General features: G+C 47.9%; 2 protein-coding genes across 6 annotated transcripts in view; one reads left to right on the forward strand and one right to left on the reverse strand.

Moving 5' to 3' along the window:
* fbxo16 (F-box protein 16) overlaps positions 1-15,760 on the reverse strand; it is a 39,016-nt gene extending 23,256 nt beyond the window's left edge. For all 3 annotated transcript variants that reach the window (XM_080191857.1, XM_080191858.1, XM_080191859.1), the window contains exons 1-3: positions 15,661-15,760; positions 12,018-12,170; positions 7,764-7,799 (exon numbers count right to left, since the gene is read on the reverse strand). In XM_080191857.1, the coding sequence (XP_080047983.1) occupies positions 7,764-7,799; positions 12,018-12,113 (132 nt within the window). In that variant the 5' untranslated portion in view covers positions 12,114-12,170; positions 15,661-15,760. The remainder of the gene's footprint in view (positions 1-7,763; positions 7,800-12,017; positions 12,171-15,660) is intronic.
* A 131-nt stretch (positions 15,761-15,891) lies between these two features.
* The window catches only part of LOC145344747 (frizzled-3), a 117,775-nt gene continuing 116,145 nt past the window's right edge, over positions 15,892-17,521 (forward strand). The window contains exon 1 of one of the 3 annotated variants that reach the window (XM_080191860.1): positions 15,892-15,977. The gene's annotated coding sequence lies outside the window, so the exon portion shown is untranslated. The remainder of the gene's footprint in view (positions 15,978-17,521) is intronic. The other 2 variants (XM_080191862.1, XM_080191861.1) reach the window with 2 other exon arrangements.

Below are 17,521 nucleotides of genomic sequence, written 5' to 3' on the forward strand. Positions count from 1 at the left end.
GCCTCTCCATTTCTCTAAGTTGGTCTACTCTTTTCATAAGATCCAGATCTCACACCCATACAAAACCACACTCAAAATCAAGCTCTTTACAATCGTTTCTTACGTTGTTTTTCAACTTTCCAGTTAACAACTGTCACTTCTATGGCTTTTCCCATTGTGATCCTTCTTCTTATTTCATTATCGCATTTTCTATCTGCAGATTTCATAGAATCCCTACAGTGCAGCAGGAGGCCATTCAGCCCATTGCGTCGGCAGTGACCACATCCCCACCCAAGCCCTATTCCCGAAACCTCATATATTTACCCCGCTAATCCCCTAACACTAGGGTCAATTTAGCATGGCCAATCCACCTAATCCACAGGGCTGGCCAGCAATTGGGAGGCCGGCAGTGCACGGCCACTGCACATGCACTGACCTCAGCGCTGACTGATTGGCGCGTGCTCAGTAGCCCGCTCAGTGCTATGCTGCAGGTCTCTCCAACGGGAATAGGCCTCGCCCACTGATTTTCAGCATGATTCACGCTGAGGCACTCTGCAGTACTCAGAGTGTGGGAGATTCATTTTGAAACTGAAAAAAAGTATGATTTACTCCAGTTTTTACATGAATTCGACACTTAGAACTTTTTTTTGGGAGCATCGCCCCCAGGTCTGTTTGTTGGCAAACGTGAAAGTGGAATTGTGTTTACTGGTTTCATAGTCGGTGAGTAGATCATGGCAGCTCAGTCAGAAAGGACTGTGTTAGTTGCCTCCTATGTTTATCTTTTGTCCCCTACTGCTCAGCTAATCGATATAAAGCTGGTGGCAACGGCTATGCCCTCAGGATGGTGGGGCTGTGAAGCATGCAGTGGACTATTGTGAATCGTGACGTCTGCTCTGCTGAGTGCTGATGGCTCATGCAGAGAGTTCCAGACAGTTATTTCAGTATGATAATGGTCTGCTTTATCAAAATGGTCTATCTCCATCTCGCAAACCAGCCTCCTTTTCATTGGCTCTGTCTACACTTCCTGCTGCCTTAGAAAAGCAGCCAGTATAATTAAGGACCCTCGCACCCCGGACATTCTCTCTTCCACCTTCTTCCATCGGGAAAAAGATACAAAAGTCTGAGATCACATACCAACCGACTCAAGAACAGCTTCTTCCCTGCTGTCAGACTTTTGAATGGACCTGCTTTGCATTAAGTTGATCTTTCTCTACACCCGAGCTATGACTGTAAAACTACATTCTGCACTCTCTTGTTTCCTTCTCTATGAATGGTACGTTTTGTCTGTGTAGCGTGCAAGAAACAATACTTTTCACTGTATGTTAATACAAATGATATTAATAAATGAAATGAAATCAAATCAAATAAAAAATGTGTGAGGCAGCATGCTGCCCTCATACGCACGGGGCATGAATAATATCGTCAAGCAATAGCCATCGTAAACCAGTAGTCACCCTCTGGTTTGTTGCAGTGATTCCATTTCAGATAGCTGTCATCTCAAAAGAGTGCAGCAAAGATATCATGGCTGGGATTTTACAGCCTCGCTTGAACTAAATTCCTTTCAGTTACGGCACATCCCAAAATTCTCATGTGCTCCCCAAAGCGGGGCAGCATAGTGGCACAGTGGTTAGCAGGGACCCAGGTTCAATTCCCGGCTTGGGTCAGTCTGTGTGGAGTTTGTACATTCTCTCCATATCTGCGTGGGTTTCCTCTGGGTGCTCCGGTTTCCTCCCCCAGTCCAAAGATGTGAGGGTTGGATGGATTGGCCATGCTAAATTGCCCTTTAGTGTCAGGGGAACTAGGGTAAAAGCATGGGATTATAGGGATAGGGCCTGGGTGGGATTGTGGTCAGTACAGACTTGTTGGCTTGAATGGCCTCCTTCTGCACTGTAGGATTCTATGAGTTGTGATCTAAGTGGTGTGCGTGCAGTCAATGGCACTCTACTATAGAAAAAGCTTGTAATCCTTCAAAAAACCGTATGCTTGCTCTACTTTCCTATCTCTGGTCAAAAAGAAAATGGAATGTATTCTGCTCTCTTGGCATTCAGAGCCTCAGTAACCTCTCTTATGTAACAATGGATGGTGGAGTGAGAGGTGTTGCAAATATCACCTCCTCCAGCCTGGAAGAAAAACACATAAAAGTTAATCGTCATGGTCACCTTCATGGCTACTAACAATGTCAGTATCATTCTGCTGAGGTAACAGCTGGTGAAAGATATTAATGAGTGCGTCCTCACTGAAATAGAGATGTCTGGAACACAGTTCCTTGCTGAGATTCAGTAGGAGAATTGTTCCCTGATCCATCCTGGGGGGCGGTGGAGAATATGGCCTCATTCTGAAAGTCCTTCTCCCCTTCTCCATCTCACCCTTCTAGCAATTGGTCCTGCTCTGTGTGACCTCTATTCATTCCTCCTGTCATGCTGTAGTCCGAGAGGAATAGTTTTACTGCACGTGTGTCTAGCAATTGGTTTACCCTTGAAGTCAGGGTAAAATCCTTCAATGTGTGCCATGTTACTTTAGTAACATTAAATTCCAGAAATCACCAAACACAGCTGTAATTATGACAAAGCGCAGTAGAAATCCACCAGCAATTAACCTGAAAGCAGTTGATAATCTCTTTGAATCGCACTTTTGAGGGGGAAGGAATACATTTCTCATACTGAACACATCTTTAGCTGTGCATGTTCAAGAAAAAATGCAAGCTGGAGCATTTTGAACTCCAACATGGCAGCACTGGTGTCTAATTAGTGTTTCATTTTGGTTAAGATCATAATCTATGTAGTCTGCATTCTCTTGAAAGATACACAATATCATGGACTCCATTTTGGAGCCAAAAAGGCACAGACAGCATCAAAGAATTACATCTAAACTGCCTAATTTTGTGATTAATCTTCTGGATGTGGTGACTGGTCTTCACTGTGAGTCCCCTCCTCATGGCCCACCAAAGTCAACATTCAGGCTCACACATGAAGATAGCCATTTAACTGAGCATCATTTTTAATCATTTGAAAGTACCCCACTGTAATTTATCCAGAAAAGCCCTTAATGGTCTTAACTCCTCCAACAGACCCACAACCTGCTGTCTCAACTTCTTCCTGACCCAACTCTTGATCATTCTCCTGTTTCTGAGAGATTTTTTTTGACAATGTCTCCCCTGCCTTTCTTTAAACTATCCTTTAATCCTTTCATAACTGCCAAAATCAATTTTATCCTTAAAAAGCCCTTCTATCCTATCTTTCTTATTCTTATTCATTCGTGGGACATGGGCATGGCTGGCTGGCCAGCACTTATTGCCCATCCCTAGTTGCCCAAAAGCTGTTGAGATTCAGCTACATTGCTGTGGCGCTGGAGTCACATGTAGGTGAGACCAGGTAAGGACAGCAGATTTCGCTCTCTAAAGGGCATTAGTAAATCAGATGATTTTTCCGACAATTGACAATGATTTCATGGTCATCAGCAGATTCTTAATTCCAGAGTGTTTTATTGAATTCAAATTCCAACAGCTGCTGTGGCAGAATTTGAACCCAGGTCCCCGGAACATGAGCTGAGTTTCTGGATTAATAGTTTAGCAATAATACCACTAGGCCATTGCCTCCCCTAAACTCTAACTACCATTCCAATTCTAAAGTCCCTTCCGTTCTAAGGTCATCAAACATTATTTCATTGTCTTAGTCAAAATTCATGATATCCTAAATCATTATTCATGTGGTGCACCGTCTCTTCCTCATTTGTCTTTTCAAAGCTTATGGGGGATCACTGGACAGAAAAAAACTGAATCACAATGATCAACAAATATATTTGGTAGCCAAATTCAACGCAACTACATTTACCATGGGATGGCATGGTGACACAGTGTTGTGTCACAACATTGCTGCCTCACAACACCAGGGACCTGGGTTCAATTCTGGCCTCGGGTGACTGTGTGGAGTTTGCACTTTCTCCGTGTCTGCATGGATTTCCTCCGCGTACTCTGGTTTTCTCCTACAGTCCAAAAGATTAGGCTGATTGACCATGGAAAATTGCCCCTTAGTGTCAGGGGCAACAGCAGCGCAGATATGTGGGATTGTGGGGATAGGGTCTGGGTGGAATTGTGGTCAATGCAGCCTCAATGGGCCAAACGGCTTCCTTCTGCACTGTAGGGATTCTATGGCTATGACTGGCCTTTGAAGCGCTGGATGAATCTCTCTCCTCTTCTCTATGGTTTATTATCTGGCTCCACTGCCTTTATCACCTGCTCCAATGCACTTACTTTCTACTTTTTCAGTCACCTTCCCACATCTTCAGTTAACTTCTCTAGCTCTTCTCTAGATGCTGCCCTGTCTTGCCCATCCCCTCATTTCTTCAGTCCCACCTTAATCTTTGAGAAATCCTTAAATCATGAATCATTGGACTAATTAGATAACTCTATCAAAGGGCTAGCATAAGCAAAATAGGCTGAATATCATTCTTTTGTACTGTATCGTTCCACAATTCCGCCCCCCTCTCTGTCTCTGCTCATTCTTAGTCTCAGGCCTCCACGTCTGTAGTCAACTCTCCTCCCAGCCACTTTTCAGTGTCACCACTCCTCCACACCTTCAAACACTTTCACTAACTCTTTTAACTCCTGCTCAGTCAGTCACCCACTTTGCCCCAGCTGTGAAACGCCAAAGGACATTTGGCTTCTTTAAACATAAGTGCAAGTTATTTTGGAATCGTGTAGCTTCTAATCAAATCAGAGAGGAAATGATTTGTGCGATTGTGAAAGAAATGGGGGATGAGTCAAGACTTGTAAAATGGCAGAGAAGGACATATTCACGATAGTCTGTAATCCTTTAGAAGAAGTATTCTTTTCAAAGCTTATGGGAGATCACTGAACAGAAAAAAACCTAACCACAATCATCAACAAATATATTTGCTAGCCAAATTCAATGCAGCTACATTTACTTATTTATTTGTCTAGATGCTCCGATTAAGACATTATTGTTTATTCTTGTTAACTACTACATTCCGAGGTGTAGTATGCCACAGATCAGATACGGTTTCCTTTGTGTTGCTAATACTAACAATTGCATCCTCATCCTTAGCCAAGAACAACTTATTGTTCCATGTAACATTTCCAGTTCCCTCACATCTGTGTTTGTGGTTTCTCATTTGGAGAATGCCAATTACATGTTAATTCCTGTGAGTATTTTTCAGCCACAGATGTAACCTGTCTGAACTGATTCCTGTTGGGATTATTAACAGACAAGGTCAGTAAGAATGAAAAAGAAAAATAAAGATGTGGCAAGATACAGAAATTTGATTTGATTTATTATTGTCACTTGCATTAGTATACAGTGAAAAGTGTTGTTTCTTCCCTGCTTACAATGCATACCGTTCATAGAGCACATGAGGACAAGGAAATGTGAGGGTGCAGAATATAGTGTTACAGTCATAGCTAGGATGCAGAGAGAGATCAGCTTAATATAAGGTAGGTCCATTCAAAAGCCTGATGGCAGTAGGAGAGAAGCTGTGCTTGAGTCGACTGAACATAAGATGCAGTGGAAGAGCGGGTGAAAGTGGTTTCTGCTGATAGCAAATTTATACAGTGCCGAAGGTAATGAGAAAGGAAATCAGGGGCAGTTTAAAATGAGTGGCCAATTCACACTCAGCCCATTCTGACTGGCTTGGTTCAAATCACTCACAGAGATCCCATTTCCTTAGGCTTGGCTGGGTGTTAGTCTGGCCACTGCTGCTGCTGCTGTACCTAACTTCTTTGAGCTTCTCTCAGAATGGACAGTGAAATTTTCAGGAAGGCCTGAAGGAGGTGTGGCAATGGCAGGGGTTGTGGTGGTCTTCACTGCTGTCATATGTAGCAACAAGAACTTGCAGAACCTGTCGCAAATCCAATGAATATGAGCTCTCTGGGGATTGGTAATTTAACCAACCAGATGGAGCTCATGCACCGAGTCCTATAAAGCAGACCGCTGAGTGGGTCCATTATAAGAACATAAGAACATAAGAAATAGGAGCAGGAGTAGGCCAACTAGCCCTTTGAGCCTGCCCCGCCATTCAATAAGATTATGGCTGATCTGTCGTGGCTCAGTTCCACATTCCCGCCCTCTCCCCATAACCCTTAACCCCCTCTCTTATCAAAAACCCATCAACCCGCTTCTTAAAAATATTTAGCGAGGTAGCCTCCACCACTTCAACGGTCAGAGAATTCCAGAGATTCACCACCCTTTGAGTGAAGAAGTTCTTCCTCAACTCCGTTCTAAACCGCCCCCCCTTTATCTTGAGGCTGTGCCCCCTAGTCCTACTGTCCTTTCTGAGAGGGAAGTGTCTCTCCACCTCTATCCTATCCATCCCATTCATCATCTTATACGTCTCAATGAGATCTCCCCTCATTCTTCTAAACTCTAACGAGTACAAGCCTAGTTTATTCAGCCTCTCCTCATAGCTCAACCCCCTCAACTCCGGCATCAGCCTAGTAAACCTTCTCTGCACTCCCTCCAAGGCCAAAATATCCTTGCGTAAGTACGGTGACCAAAACTGCACACAGTACTCCAGCTGCGGCCTCACCAATACCCTATACAGCCGCAGCAAGACCTCCCTACTTTTATATTCAATCCCCCTCGCTATGAAGGCCAGCATCCCATTTGCCTTCCTGACCACCTGCTGCACCTGCAAGCTGGGTTTTTGCGACTCATGCACAAGGACCCCCAGGTCCCTCTGCACCGTTGCCTGCTGCAGTTTTTCTCCACGTAAGTAATAATCCTTCCTACCATTATTCCTACCAAAGTGGACCACCTCACACTTGCCAACATTAAATTCCATTTGCCATTTCCTGGCCCATTCGCCCAGCCTATCTAGATCCTTCTGCAGACTCTCCACACCCTCCGCACAATTTGCCTTTCCACCAATCTTGGTGTCATCAGCAAATTTCGACACCATACACTCGGTTCCCTCCTCCAGATCATCTATATATCATTCTGTCCTGGTTGGGACCTGTTGTATTCACCATGAACTTGTGGTTTTTTTGTCTTATTTTAGTTTGTGCAATAAAGTACTGTTCCTTTACAGCCGACTCCTGATAAAAATTGGTTGCCACATCACCAGAAGGATGCAGGTGCTTTGGAGAGGATACAGAAGAGGTTTACCAGGATGTTGTCTGGTAGAGAGTATTAGCTCTGAGGAGAGTTTAGATAAACTTGATTTGTTCTCACTGGAATGACAGAGGTTGAGGAGCAACCTGATAGAGGTTTACAAGATTGAGTGGCATAGACAGAGTGGATAGTCAGGTGCTCTTTCCTACGGTAGAAAAGTCAAGTGCTAGGGGACATAGGTTTAAGATGCATGGGGAAAAGTTTAGAGGGGATGTATGAGGCAAGCTTTTTGCCCAGGGAGGTGGTGGGAGCAGGTATGATAGCAGCATTTAAGAGGCATCAAGACAAATGCATGAATAGGGTGGGAAAGGAAGGATACAGGCTCTGTGTGCATACAGTTTTAGTTTAGGCAGGCTTGAAGGGCCGGAGGGCCTGTTCCTGTATTGTATTGTTCTTTGTTGTTCATTTATTCAATGGATGAATTTTCTAAACAGCCAAGGGATCTATTAATTTGTTAATGTTTTGAATCCATATAACTTCTTCAGTCCTACAGTCTCAACATTAACTCTGTTTCTTTCCCCTCAGATGTTAAGTTTTTCCAGCATTTTCGGCTTTTATTTCATATTTCCAGCTTCCACTGTATCTTGCTTTTCATCTACCAATTTGTAATTAATTAAAATTAAAACTTTTTATCTCCAAACCAATTAAAGATCCTCTTACCCATTTCCTAAGTAATTCTCCTCTTTCTTCAAAGACCTGATGGAATGAGAAAATAACACATTAGGATTAAAAGGCAATCTCTGTTCCTTGGGAATATCCAAGGCACATCAAACAAAGTGTCTCTTTTAAAACCACACAGGGAGCTTTTTCTTACTTGTCTTCCTGCACTGCAATTCAATCTTTAATCCTGTTGTTCTTCCCACTCTTCTAATATTCAAAGTGTGAAAACCCACAATTTTTTCTCTCCTACTTAGGATTTTCTTTTGATGTTTGCAATGAAACAAAATCCCACCTTGATCATCAATTTTCTTTCTATAATGTCCTAACTATATTCGGGGTTATTGGTTTAACAAAAAGAGGGGAGGTGATGGTGTAATGGTATTATCAGTGGACTGGTAATCCAGAGATCCAGGGTAATGTCTCGGGACCCGTGTTCAAATCTCACCATGGCAGCTGATGAAAAGTTAAAGTTTATTTATTAGTCACAAGTAAGACTTACATTGCAATTAAGTTACTGTGAAATTCGCCAGGCCATCACATTCTGGTGCCTGTTCAGGTCAATGCACCTAATCAGCACTCTTTTGGACTGTGGGAGGAAACCCGTGCAGACATGGGGAGAATGTGCAAACTTCACAGAGACAGTGACCCAAGCCGGGAATTGAACAGAGGTCCCTGGCACTGTGAGGCAGCAGTGCTAACCATTGTGCTACTGTGTTGCCCCATGTTGAATCCAATACAAAATAATAATAGAATAAGAACATAAGAACATAAGAAATAGGAGCAGGAGTAGGCCATCCAGCCCTTCGAGCCTGCCTCGCCATTCAATAAGATCATGGCTGATCTGTCGTGGCTCAGTTCCACTTTCCCGCCCTCTCCCCATAACCCTTAATCCCCTCTCCTATCAAAAACCCATCAACCCACGTCTTAAAAATATTTAGCGAATATTTTTTAAAGCTGACTTTGATTTGCTGAAGCATTGTTATGGAAAATGCAATGGGGGAACAATATGCCCCCCACCCCCCACTGACCCCCCCGCCCCCCTCCACCCCCGCCCCCCACACCACTACCCCTCACCGCACCCCCCCGCCAGCCCTTCCCCCCACCCCCCTGCCCCCGCACCTCCCCCCACCCCCTGCCCCCCCACCCCCTTCCCACCCCCCTTCCCCTTCCCACCCCCCTTGCCCCCCCACCCCCCACCCTCCCCCCTCCCCCCCCACCCTCCCCACCCACCCCTTCCCCCCCACCCCCCACCCTCCCCACCCACCCCTTCCCCCCCACCCCCCACCCCCCTTCCCCCCCACCCACACCCCTCCACCCACTCCCCTCCACCTCCCCACCCACTCCCCCCCACCCACTCCCCTCCACCTCCCCACCCACTCCCCCACCCCCCCCTTCCCCCCCCACTCCCCCACCCCCCCACCCACCCCCTTCCCCCCCCACCCACCCCCTTCCCCCCCCACTCCCCCACCCCCCCCCCACCCACCCCTCCCCCACTCCCCCACCCCCCCCACCCACCCCCTTCCCCCCCCACTCCCCACTCCCCCACCCACCCCCCCTCCCCTTCCCCCCCACCTCCCCCACCCCCCCCCCCTTACGACAACACTCCACTTCCCTCACCCCCCCCTCCCCCCCCATTCCCCCACCCCCCCCACACCCACCCCACTCACAACCAGGACCAAACTCCCAGCTCACATACTTCCCCACCCCACACGGCCACCTCCCTCCACCACCCACCCCCCCCCCCCTTCCCCCCCACCCACCCACTACCCCCATCCCCCCACTCCCCCCCACCACCCCCCTTCCCCCCCACTCTCCCCCCTTCCCACCCACCCCCCCTTCCCCCCACTCCCCCCCACCCACCCCCCCTTCCCCCCCACTCCCCCCCACCCACCCCCCCTTCCCCCCCACTCCCCCCCACCCACCCCCCCTTCCCCCCCACTCCCCCCCACCCACCCCTCCTTCCCCCCCACTCCCCCCACCCACCCCCCCTTCCCCCCCACCCACCCCCCCTTCCCCCCCACCCACCCTCCCTTCCCCCCCACTCCCCCCCACCCACCCCCCCTTCCCCCCCACTCCCCCCCACCCACCCCCCCTTCCCCCCCACTCCCCCCCACCCACCCTCCCTTCCCCCCCACCCACCCCCCCTTCCCCCCACTCCCCCCCACCCACCCCCCCTTCCCCCCCACCCCCCCTTCCCCCCCACTCCCCCCCACCCACCCTCCCTTCCCCCCCACCCACCCCCCCTTCCCCCCCACTCCCCCCCACCCACCCCCCCTTCCCCCCCACCCTCCCTTCCCCCCCACCCCCCCTTCCCCCCCACCTCCCCCCCACCCCCCCTTCTCCCCCACCCACCCCCCTTCCCCCGACCCACCCACCTTCCCCCCCACCCCCACACCCACTCCCCCCTTCCCCCCCACCCACTCCCCTCCACCCCCCCACCCACTCCCCTCCACCTCCCCACCCACTCCCCTCCACCTCCCCACCCACTCCCCTCCACCTCCCCACCCACTCCCCCCCACCCACTCCCCCCCACCTCCCCACCCACTCCCCCCCACCTCCCCACCCACTCCCCCCCACCTCCCCACCCACTCCCCCCCACCTCCCCACCCACCCACTCCCCTCCACCTCCCCACCCACTCCCCCCCACCCACTCCCCCCACGTCCCCACCCACTCCCCCTTCCCCCTCCACCCACTCCCCCTTCCCCCTCCACCCACTCCCCCTTCCCCCTCCACCCACTCCCCCTTCCCCCTCCACCCACTCCCCCTTCCCCCTCCACCCACTCCCCCTTCCCCCTCCACCCACTCCCCCTTCCCCCTCCACCCCCCCCACCCACTCCCCCTTCCCCCTCCACCCACTCCCCCCACCCACTCCCCCCACTCACTCCCCCTTCCCCCTCCACCCACTCCCCCCACTCACTCCCCCTTCCCCCTCCACCCACTCCCCCTTCCCCCTCCACCCCCCCCACCCACTCCCCCCACTCACTCCCCCTTCCCCCTCCACCCACTCCCCCTTCCCCCTCCACCCCCCCCACCCACTCCCCCCACTCACTCCCCCTTCCCCCTCCACCCACTCCCCCTTCCCCCTCCACCCCCCCCACCCACTCCCCCCACTCACTCCCCCTTCCCCCTCCACCCACTCCCCCTTCCCCCTCCACCCCCCCCACCCACTCCCCCCACTCACTCCCCCTTCCCCCTCCACCCACTCCCCCTTCCCCCTCCACCCCCTCCACCCACTCCCCCTTCCCCCTCCACCCCCCCCTTCCCCCTCCACCCCCCCTTCCCCCTCCACCCCCCCCTTCCCCCTCCACCCCCCCTTCCCCCTCCACCCCCCCTTCCCCCTCCACCACCCCCCCCCCCTTCCCCCTCCACCCCCCCCCCCCCCCCACCCACCCCACCCCCAGCTCCTGGATATTTCAAAAAGCTACAACGTTTGAATGAATTTGTGTTTGCAGGAAATGGGTAACGCAATGGGAATGTCTGTCACTTCCAGCAAACATAAATGAGCCACTTTATAAATTTGACAGATTATCTTAAATTGCTTGTTAATGTTGCTGTTAGCATGCACTGCATCCTTTAACAAGCACTGCCCAATCATGGAATCATATCTAACATTAGATGCTTTGGTTTTACAAGTACAGTCTTGTCAAGGTTGGTTAGTAGCCTGCCTATTACAAACAGCTGAAGGAACATGCTGCTTGATTCAATTATCCAATCTTTGAGATATACAGTCTATCTTGTCAATCCCTCGAGACCTTTTGTTTTATCTTTACATAAAACTACAGGAAACCTTATGTATACCAAATGGCACCGGTGAAATGCACGGTTGTTCCTCAAATACAATACGCTTCTAAGAAAATTCACATTGAAAAGGCCCAAAAATCCCCAGATTTTAGTTGGAGTGGTAACTTGGTTACCTTGATAACTCTAGTTATTGTAAAGCCAGAGTTCTCTCATCGCAGTACATTCCTATCAACTAGATCTTGGCAGTTCCACTCCATTTGGCCAGAACTGTAACGCTTCAATACTATCAACCACTCCCAACTTCAGTCCTGGCTCCTGCCTATATTTCACATATAAAAGAAGTAGAATACTTTGCCTGATTACCTCATATCTACCATCTGTCACCACTGATCATGATTATCCACCTATATGGAGTACACACGACAAAAGAAGTAATTTATCTAGGATACAGTTTATTGAATGTGATTATTAAAAGACATTTTCCTCAGTAATTTGAAGTCACATGCCCTTGCCTTGTCATTGGTGGGTTGATGGTTCAGGGGTGTCCACGTGCTCATCTTAGTCTGCATTTTAGGTCCATTCATGATCTTGGATGGTGCAAATGCCATTGTGAAATGAACAATCGGTAGATGGACTTTCTCCTTGTGTGAAAACACTCCATTCAACTGAAATTTAAAAGGCAGAGTAACAATGTGTAATCCATTCGCATGACCTAACAATCAAAACCAATGAATCTGACTCAGGCAACTGCACGTCTATCATTCTAACTTTTATACCAGGCTGAAGGATACAGCATTCAGAAGGGAAGATCATGTTTTGTATCTTGCCTGAAAGATACCATTGGCACTCTTGTACACTGGGAAGTTGCATAGCCATTGCCTGCTATTTTCAATCCAATACATCCCAAAAAACACACCCTTCTTGAACCACTGCTGTCCATGTGAGGTGGATACAGTGATAGTGCTGTTAGGAAGGGAGTTCCAGAATGTTGACAATGAAGGGACAGCAAAATAGTTCTAAGTCAGGATGTTGTGCAGCTTGAAGGGGAACCTGCAAGTGGTGGTGTTTCCATGCATTTGCTGCCATTGTCCTTCTAAGTGGTAGAAGTCATGGGTTTGGAAGGTGCTATAGAAGAAACCTAGATGAGTCGCTGATGAGTTGATGATGTCATGGACGGTAGTGCCATTGTGCATCAGTGAATAATCAGTTATTGTGCATCAGGGAATTCATGTTTCAGGTCCCTGGATGGGATGCCAATCAAGCAGGCTGCTTTCTCCAGGGTTCTGTTGAGCTTCTTGAGTTTTGTTGGAGCTGCACTCATTCATGCAATCGGCAAGTATTTCATTACACTCCTGACTTGTGCCTTGCAGACAGTGGAAAGGCTTTGGGAAGTCAGTATGTAAGTTATCTGCCGCAAAATGCCCAGTCTCTGACCTGTTCTTGTGCCACAGTATGTGTAGGGCTGGTCCAGTTCAGTTTATGATCAATGGCAACCCCCAGGATGTTGACAGCAGGGAATTCAGTGATGTTAATGGCATTAAATGTCATGGGGAAATGGTTAGACGCTCTCTTGGTCATTATTTGGCACTTCTGTGGCACGAATGTTATTTGTCAGTTACCAGTCCAAGCATTGTCGACTTTTTCGTGATTGGATTGTTAATAGGTACACAATGACTCCATCAAGTATGTGAGATTGATACTAATTAAATTAGTATTTGTAAAAAGAATTTAATCCTGTAAACTGTGAGTGATGCATTTTGGGAGGACTAACAAGGCAAGGAAACATAGTAAACTCTAGGAAGTACAGAATTTCATTGGGGTGCACGTCCAAAGATCCGTGATGTTGCAGGACAGGTGGATAAGGTGGTTAAAAAGACCTATGGGATGTTTAGCTGAGGCATAGAATATAAAAGTAGGGATGTTATGATGAAGCTGTATAAAACATTTGTTAGGCTACAGCAACATTACTGTGTACTGTTTTGGTCACCATACCTTTCAAGATGTGATTACAGTAGAAAGCGTTCAGAGAGATTCACCAGGATGTTGCCTGGTCTGGAGTGCTTCAGCTACAATGAGAGGATGTTTAGGCTGGGGTTGTTTTCCTTAGAGCAGGGAAAGCTGAGGGGGACTTGATAAAGTTGTACAAAATTAAGTGAGACATAGAAAGGATAGATAGGAAGAAAATTTTCTCATTAGCAGAGAGGTCAATAACCAGGGAACATAGATTTAAGACAAGGAGCAGGAGATTTAGAGAGGATTTGAGGAAAAACTTCTTTACCTAGAGTGTGGCCGGAATCTAGAACTCACTGCCTGAAAGGGTGGTAGTGGCAGGAATCTTCACAACATTTAAGAAGGGCATTTAGTTGAGCACTTGAAACACCATAGCAAATGAAGCTACAAACCAAGTGCTGGAAAACAGGATCAGAATATGTGGGTGCTTGATGGCCAGCTCAGGTACGATGGGCCAAAGGGCCTGTTCCTGTGCTGTGACTCTAACCTGCATTTCCCTCACATGGTTCTGGATAACCAATGCCTGCGCTGAAGTCTAGTCACTTGCCATTAGCAGTCTATTTTGAAAAGTTGTGTTTAGCTGATTCAGGATTATAATGTGCTGAGATTTATTTTGATTTTTTGATTTGCTTCCATTGCATTTCATTTGGAATGTGAATTTTGTCAATTTTCCAGGCAATTTTTTTTTCAATTTAGTATTGTTTTAACTTTTCTGCTGATCATCTCTTATTATTGACTTCCAGTTCAAAAACTCCATACTGGTATGCTGATTGTTCCTTTTCTTGGAGAGCTGGAGCTCTGGAAGGAGTGCCACAGAAATGTGCAAGAGGTAAGCTGTAGATGAGGCCTTAGTTGAACAAATCTGCAAGAAAACAATCCCTAAAGTGTACAACTCCCTCAATACTGCATTAACTTGCCAGCCACATTTAGGATTTTAAAGGTCCCTAAAGTGTGATCCATGACCTTTGTTAACCTGTTATGCCATCTTCAAAGTTTTGTTCATCAGCATCCCCAGGATACTCTCCTCTCACACACTCTTTAAAATTGTATTGTCTCTTCTCATTCATCTACCAAAATTCACCTTGCAGTTTTCTGCAGTGTGCTGCAGTATCTCCACCCATTGTGTCAGCTATGTCCTCTTGAAGTTTCCTCACCGTTTGACAGCACTTGCAAACTGCAGGGATCTCAATGAAACTTACAGAACACTGAAAGACCTGGATAGAGAGGATGTGGGGAAGATGTTTCCATTTGTAGGACAGGCTAGGACCCAAGGGCACAGCCTCAGAGTGGAAGGACGACCCTTTAGAACTGAGATGAGGAGGAATTTCTTCAGCCAGAGGGTGGTGAATCTATGGAATTCATTGTGACAGAAGGCTGCGGGGGTCAGGTCATTGAGATAGATAGGTTCTAGATAACTAAAGGATCAAAGGCTGCAGAGAAAAAGCAGGAAAATGAAGTTGAGAAACTTAACTGGCAGACCAGACTCAATGGAGCTCTGGAAGGAGTGCCACAGAAATGTGCAAGAGGTAAGCTGTAGGTGAGTCAAATAGCCAATTTTGTTCCAATATCTTATGAACTAAAAATAAAAGCAAAGATATTTCAGGTGCTGAAAATCTAGACCAAAAGCAGAAAATCCCAGAAACACCCAACTGGCCAGGTAACATCTGCTGAACCACCCTAAGGCAAGAGGAACGAGTAAGAGGCTGTTTACAGGGTCAGCTGGTATTGACTGACTTCAAAAAGAGCCAGGACAATCTGCCATGAAATAGCTACCGAGCTGACAGCTGGCAGGGGGCGGAGTGGGTTAGTGGACAGGACAGCAGCCACTGAACTATCAGAATATTTTGGGTTGCCTGGCTGTAGAGACCCATCACAACAATGGAAGAAGAGGAGCCTGAGGACGACGCCCCCACCCCCAATCCATTAATTACTAGCAGGGGATACTTCAACACCTTCTCCTTTCCCTCTCCCCATGCTCTCTATGAACGGTATGCTTTGTCTGAGTAGCGCACAAGAAACAACACTTTTCATTGTATCCCAATTATTGTAATAATAAACCAAATCAAATCAAATGTCGTCACTCGGTTGCCGCCGTGCGGAGCCGCCTCTCATCTCACGCCATGATTTTTCCAGCTGCTTTCTCACCTCCCAGTCACTCAGCTGCACCGACCTCCATCTTCGCCTCCGCTTGGGCCTGGCTTGGTTTCTACGGCAACAGCTTGGCCCCCGCCTGCCGCGCGCGTGTTGGCCGACGTTCTGACCAATAGCATCGGCGCCCCGAGGTCACGGGTTCAGAGGCGGGAGGAACGCGTCGCCCCGGGCAACGAGCATCGCCGCTCGCCATTGGCCGCCTCCTCTCCGCCAATCGGGCCTCGTGTCGGAGGCGTGGTGCTGGCTGGTGGGGTTTGACGGCGGTGCGGACGGGGGGAGCCGGGATGGCGACGGGAGGCTGTTGCTGAAGGGTGAGAGGCGGAATGGCGGCGGTCGCGATCGCGACACGGGTGTGGGGTGAAAAGGGGATGGGAAAAGGGAGAATTAGACCGCAGCTGTGAGATTTGCTCCTTTCCCTTCCCCCGGAGGGTAGACCCTCAGGTGCAGCGGTTAACGGTCGTGCAGCCACTTGCAGCTGTGACTCGGTCGCCGGCTCTTGTCTCCCATCTCCCTCCGCCCCGCACGGTTCCTAGCGGCCTCCCCTCCTATCCCCCACCTCAAGATACACGGCCCGGGGTTTTCACTCTCTTTTGAGCCGAGACTGGCCACTGTTGTCTGCTTGTATTGCCTTTTAATCCCTGTTAATGTATATGCCTCGGTGTTTTCTCCCTGGCTGAGTTTGCAGTGAGCGACCCGTCGTTTTAATACAAAGCGCAGTCTTGAGTTTCATTGCTTGTGCGTATCCCCAAATTAGATATTCCTTTTCTCTTATTATGTTGTAAAATGATCCTGTTCAGATTTATTTTTCCATCGCGATTCTGCGCAGTTGCCTTTTCACTTTATTTCAAATTTTGTGAGGAGATGGTGGATGTAACCTTTACCTGTAAGCTGTGTAAATGTCGAAGTAATAGATCTGTTCCATCAATCTTTTTATATTAAAAAAAATCTTGGTTTACACGAAGATTACTTGATTAGGCAGCTGTCAATGGGGTAAAGAAAGAACATGCGAGTAAACAGGCACTGAATGATATTGAATCAGCACCAGGAGACACGGACAGTATCTATGAGCAACCGCAGCTGAGCTCTTTTTACAAAATTTTAAAGTAAAACAACTAAAACATAGTCGTAATGTTTGCTTAAATGGCCAAAAAAACTGCAAAAATAAGAATATATAGGTTGTGCTAATCCTGTTCAGATCCTTCATAAATTCTTTTTGGGTCTTCATGTCAAAAAAAAGATTTATAAGGTTGATGAAAAGAACATGACTCATCTCAAATACAAGAGGAATAAGATCATCTCAAGTATGAGTGATGAGATCTGTGCAAGACCACCGAGATGTGGGTTTTCACAAATAAATGAGTAATATTTATATTGGGATCTGCAAAATATAAAAAAAGTCTTGTGTAATGATACAAGAAAGCTGAATTGTTTGACCACTATAAAGCATGGGCTCCATTTGCAAGAGATGATGAGTGAATCTTAACTTTTGCTGTTTAGAAAGAGGATCTTCAGTGGAAACTTGAATATAATGCATTTTATTGATAATCTTAACCCAGATAAGATATCATGTTCTTGGCATGAAAGATCAAAACTGGAATCTGTAGGAATTGGGCTGGGTGGGAGTGTTGGTAGTCTAAGGAATCATAGGTTGTCCTGCCTCTTTGGTAATATCTAAGGAAGACAGTTGTGGTTGGAGGCTAGTCATTTCAGTCCCAAAATATTGCTTCAGGCATTCCTCAGATGCCCAAACATCTTCAACTGCTTCATCAAGGACCTCTCATAATAAGGTCAAAAGTGAGGGTGTTAGCTGATGATTGCACAATGTTCAGCACCTTTGACTCCTCAGACACTGAAG

This window comes from Carcharhinus amblyrhynchos, chromosome 7 (genome assembly GCF_965287045.1).
Source record: "Carcharhinus amblyrhynchos chromosome 7, sCarAmb.v2.hapA, whole genome shotgun sequence".
In the NCBI taxonomy this organism is placed as follows: Eukaryota; Metazoa; Chordata; class Chondrichthyes; order Carcharhiniformes; family Carcharhinidae; genus Carcharhinus; species Carcharhinus amblyrhynchos.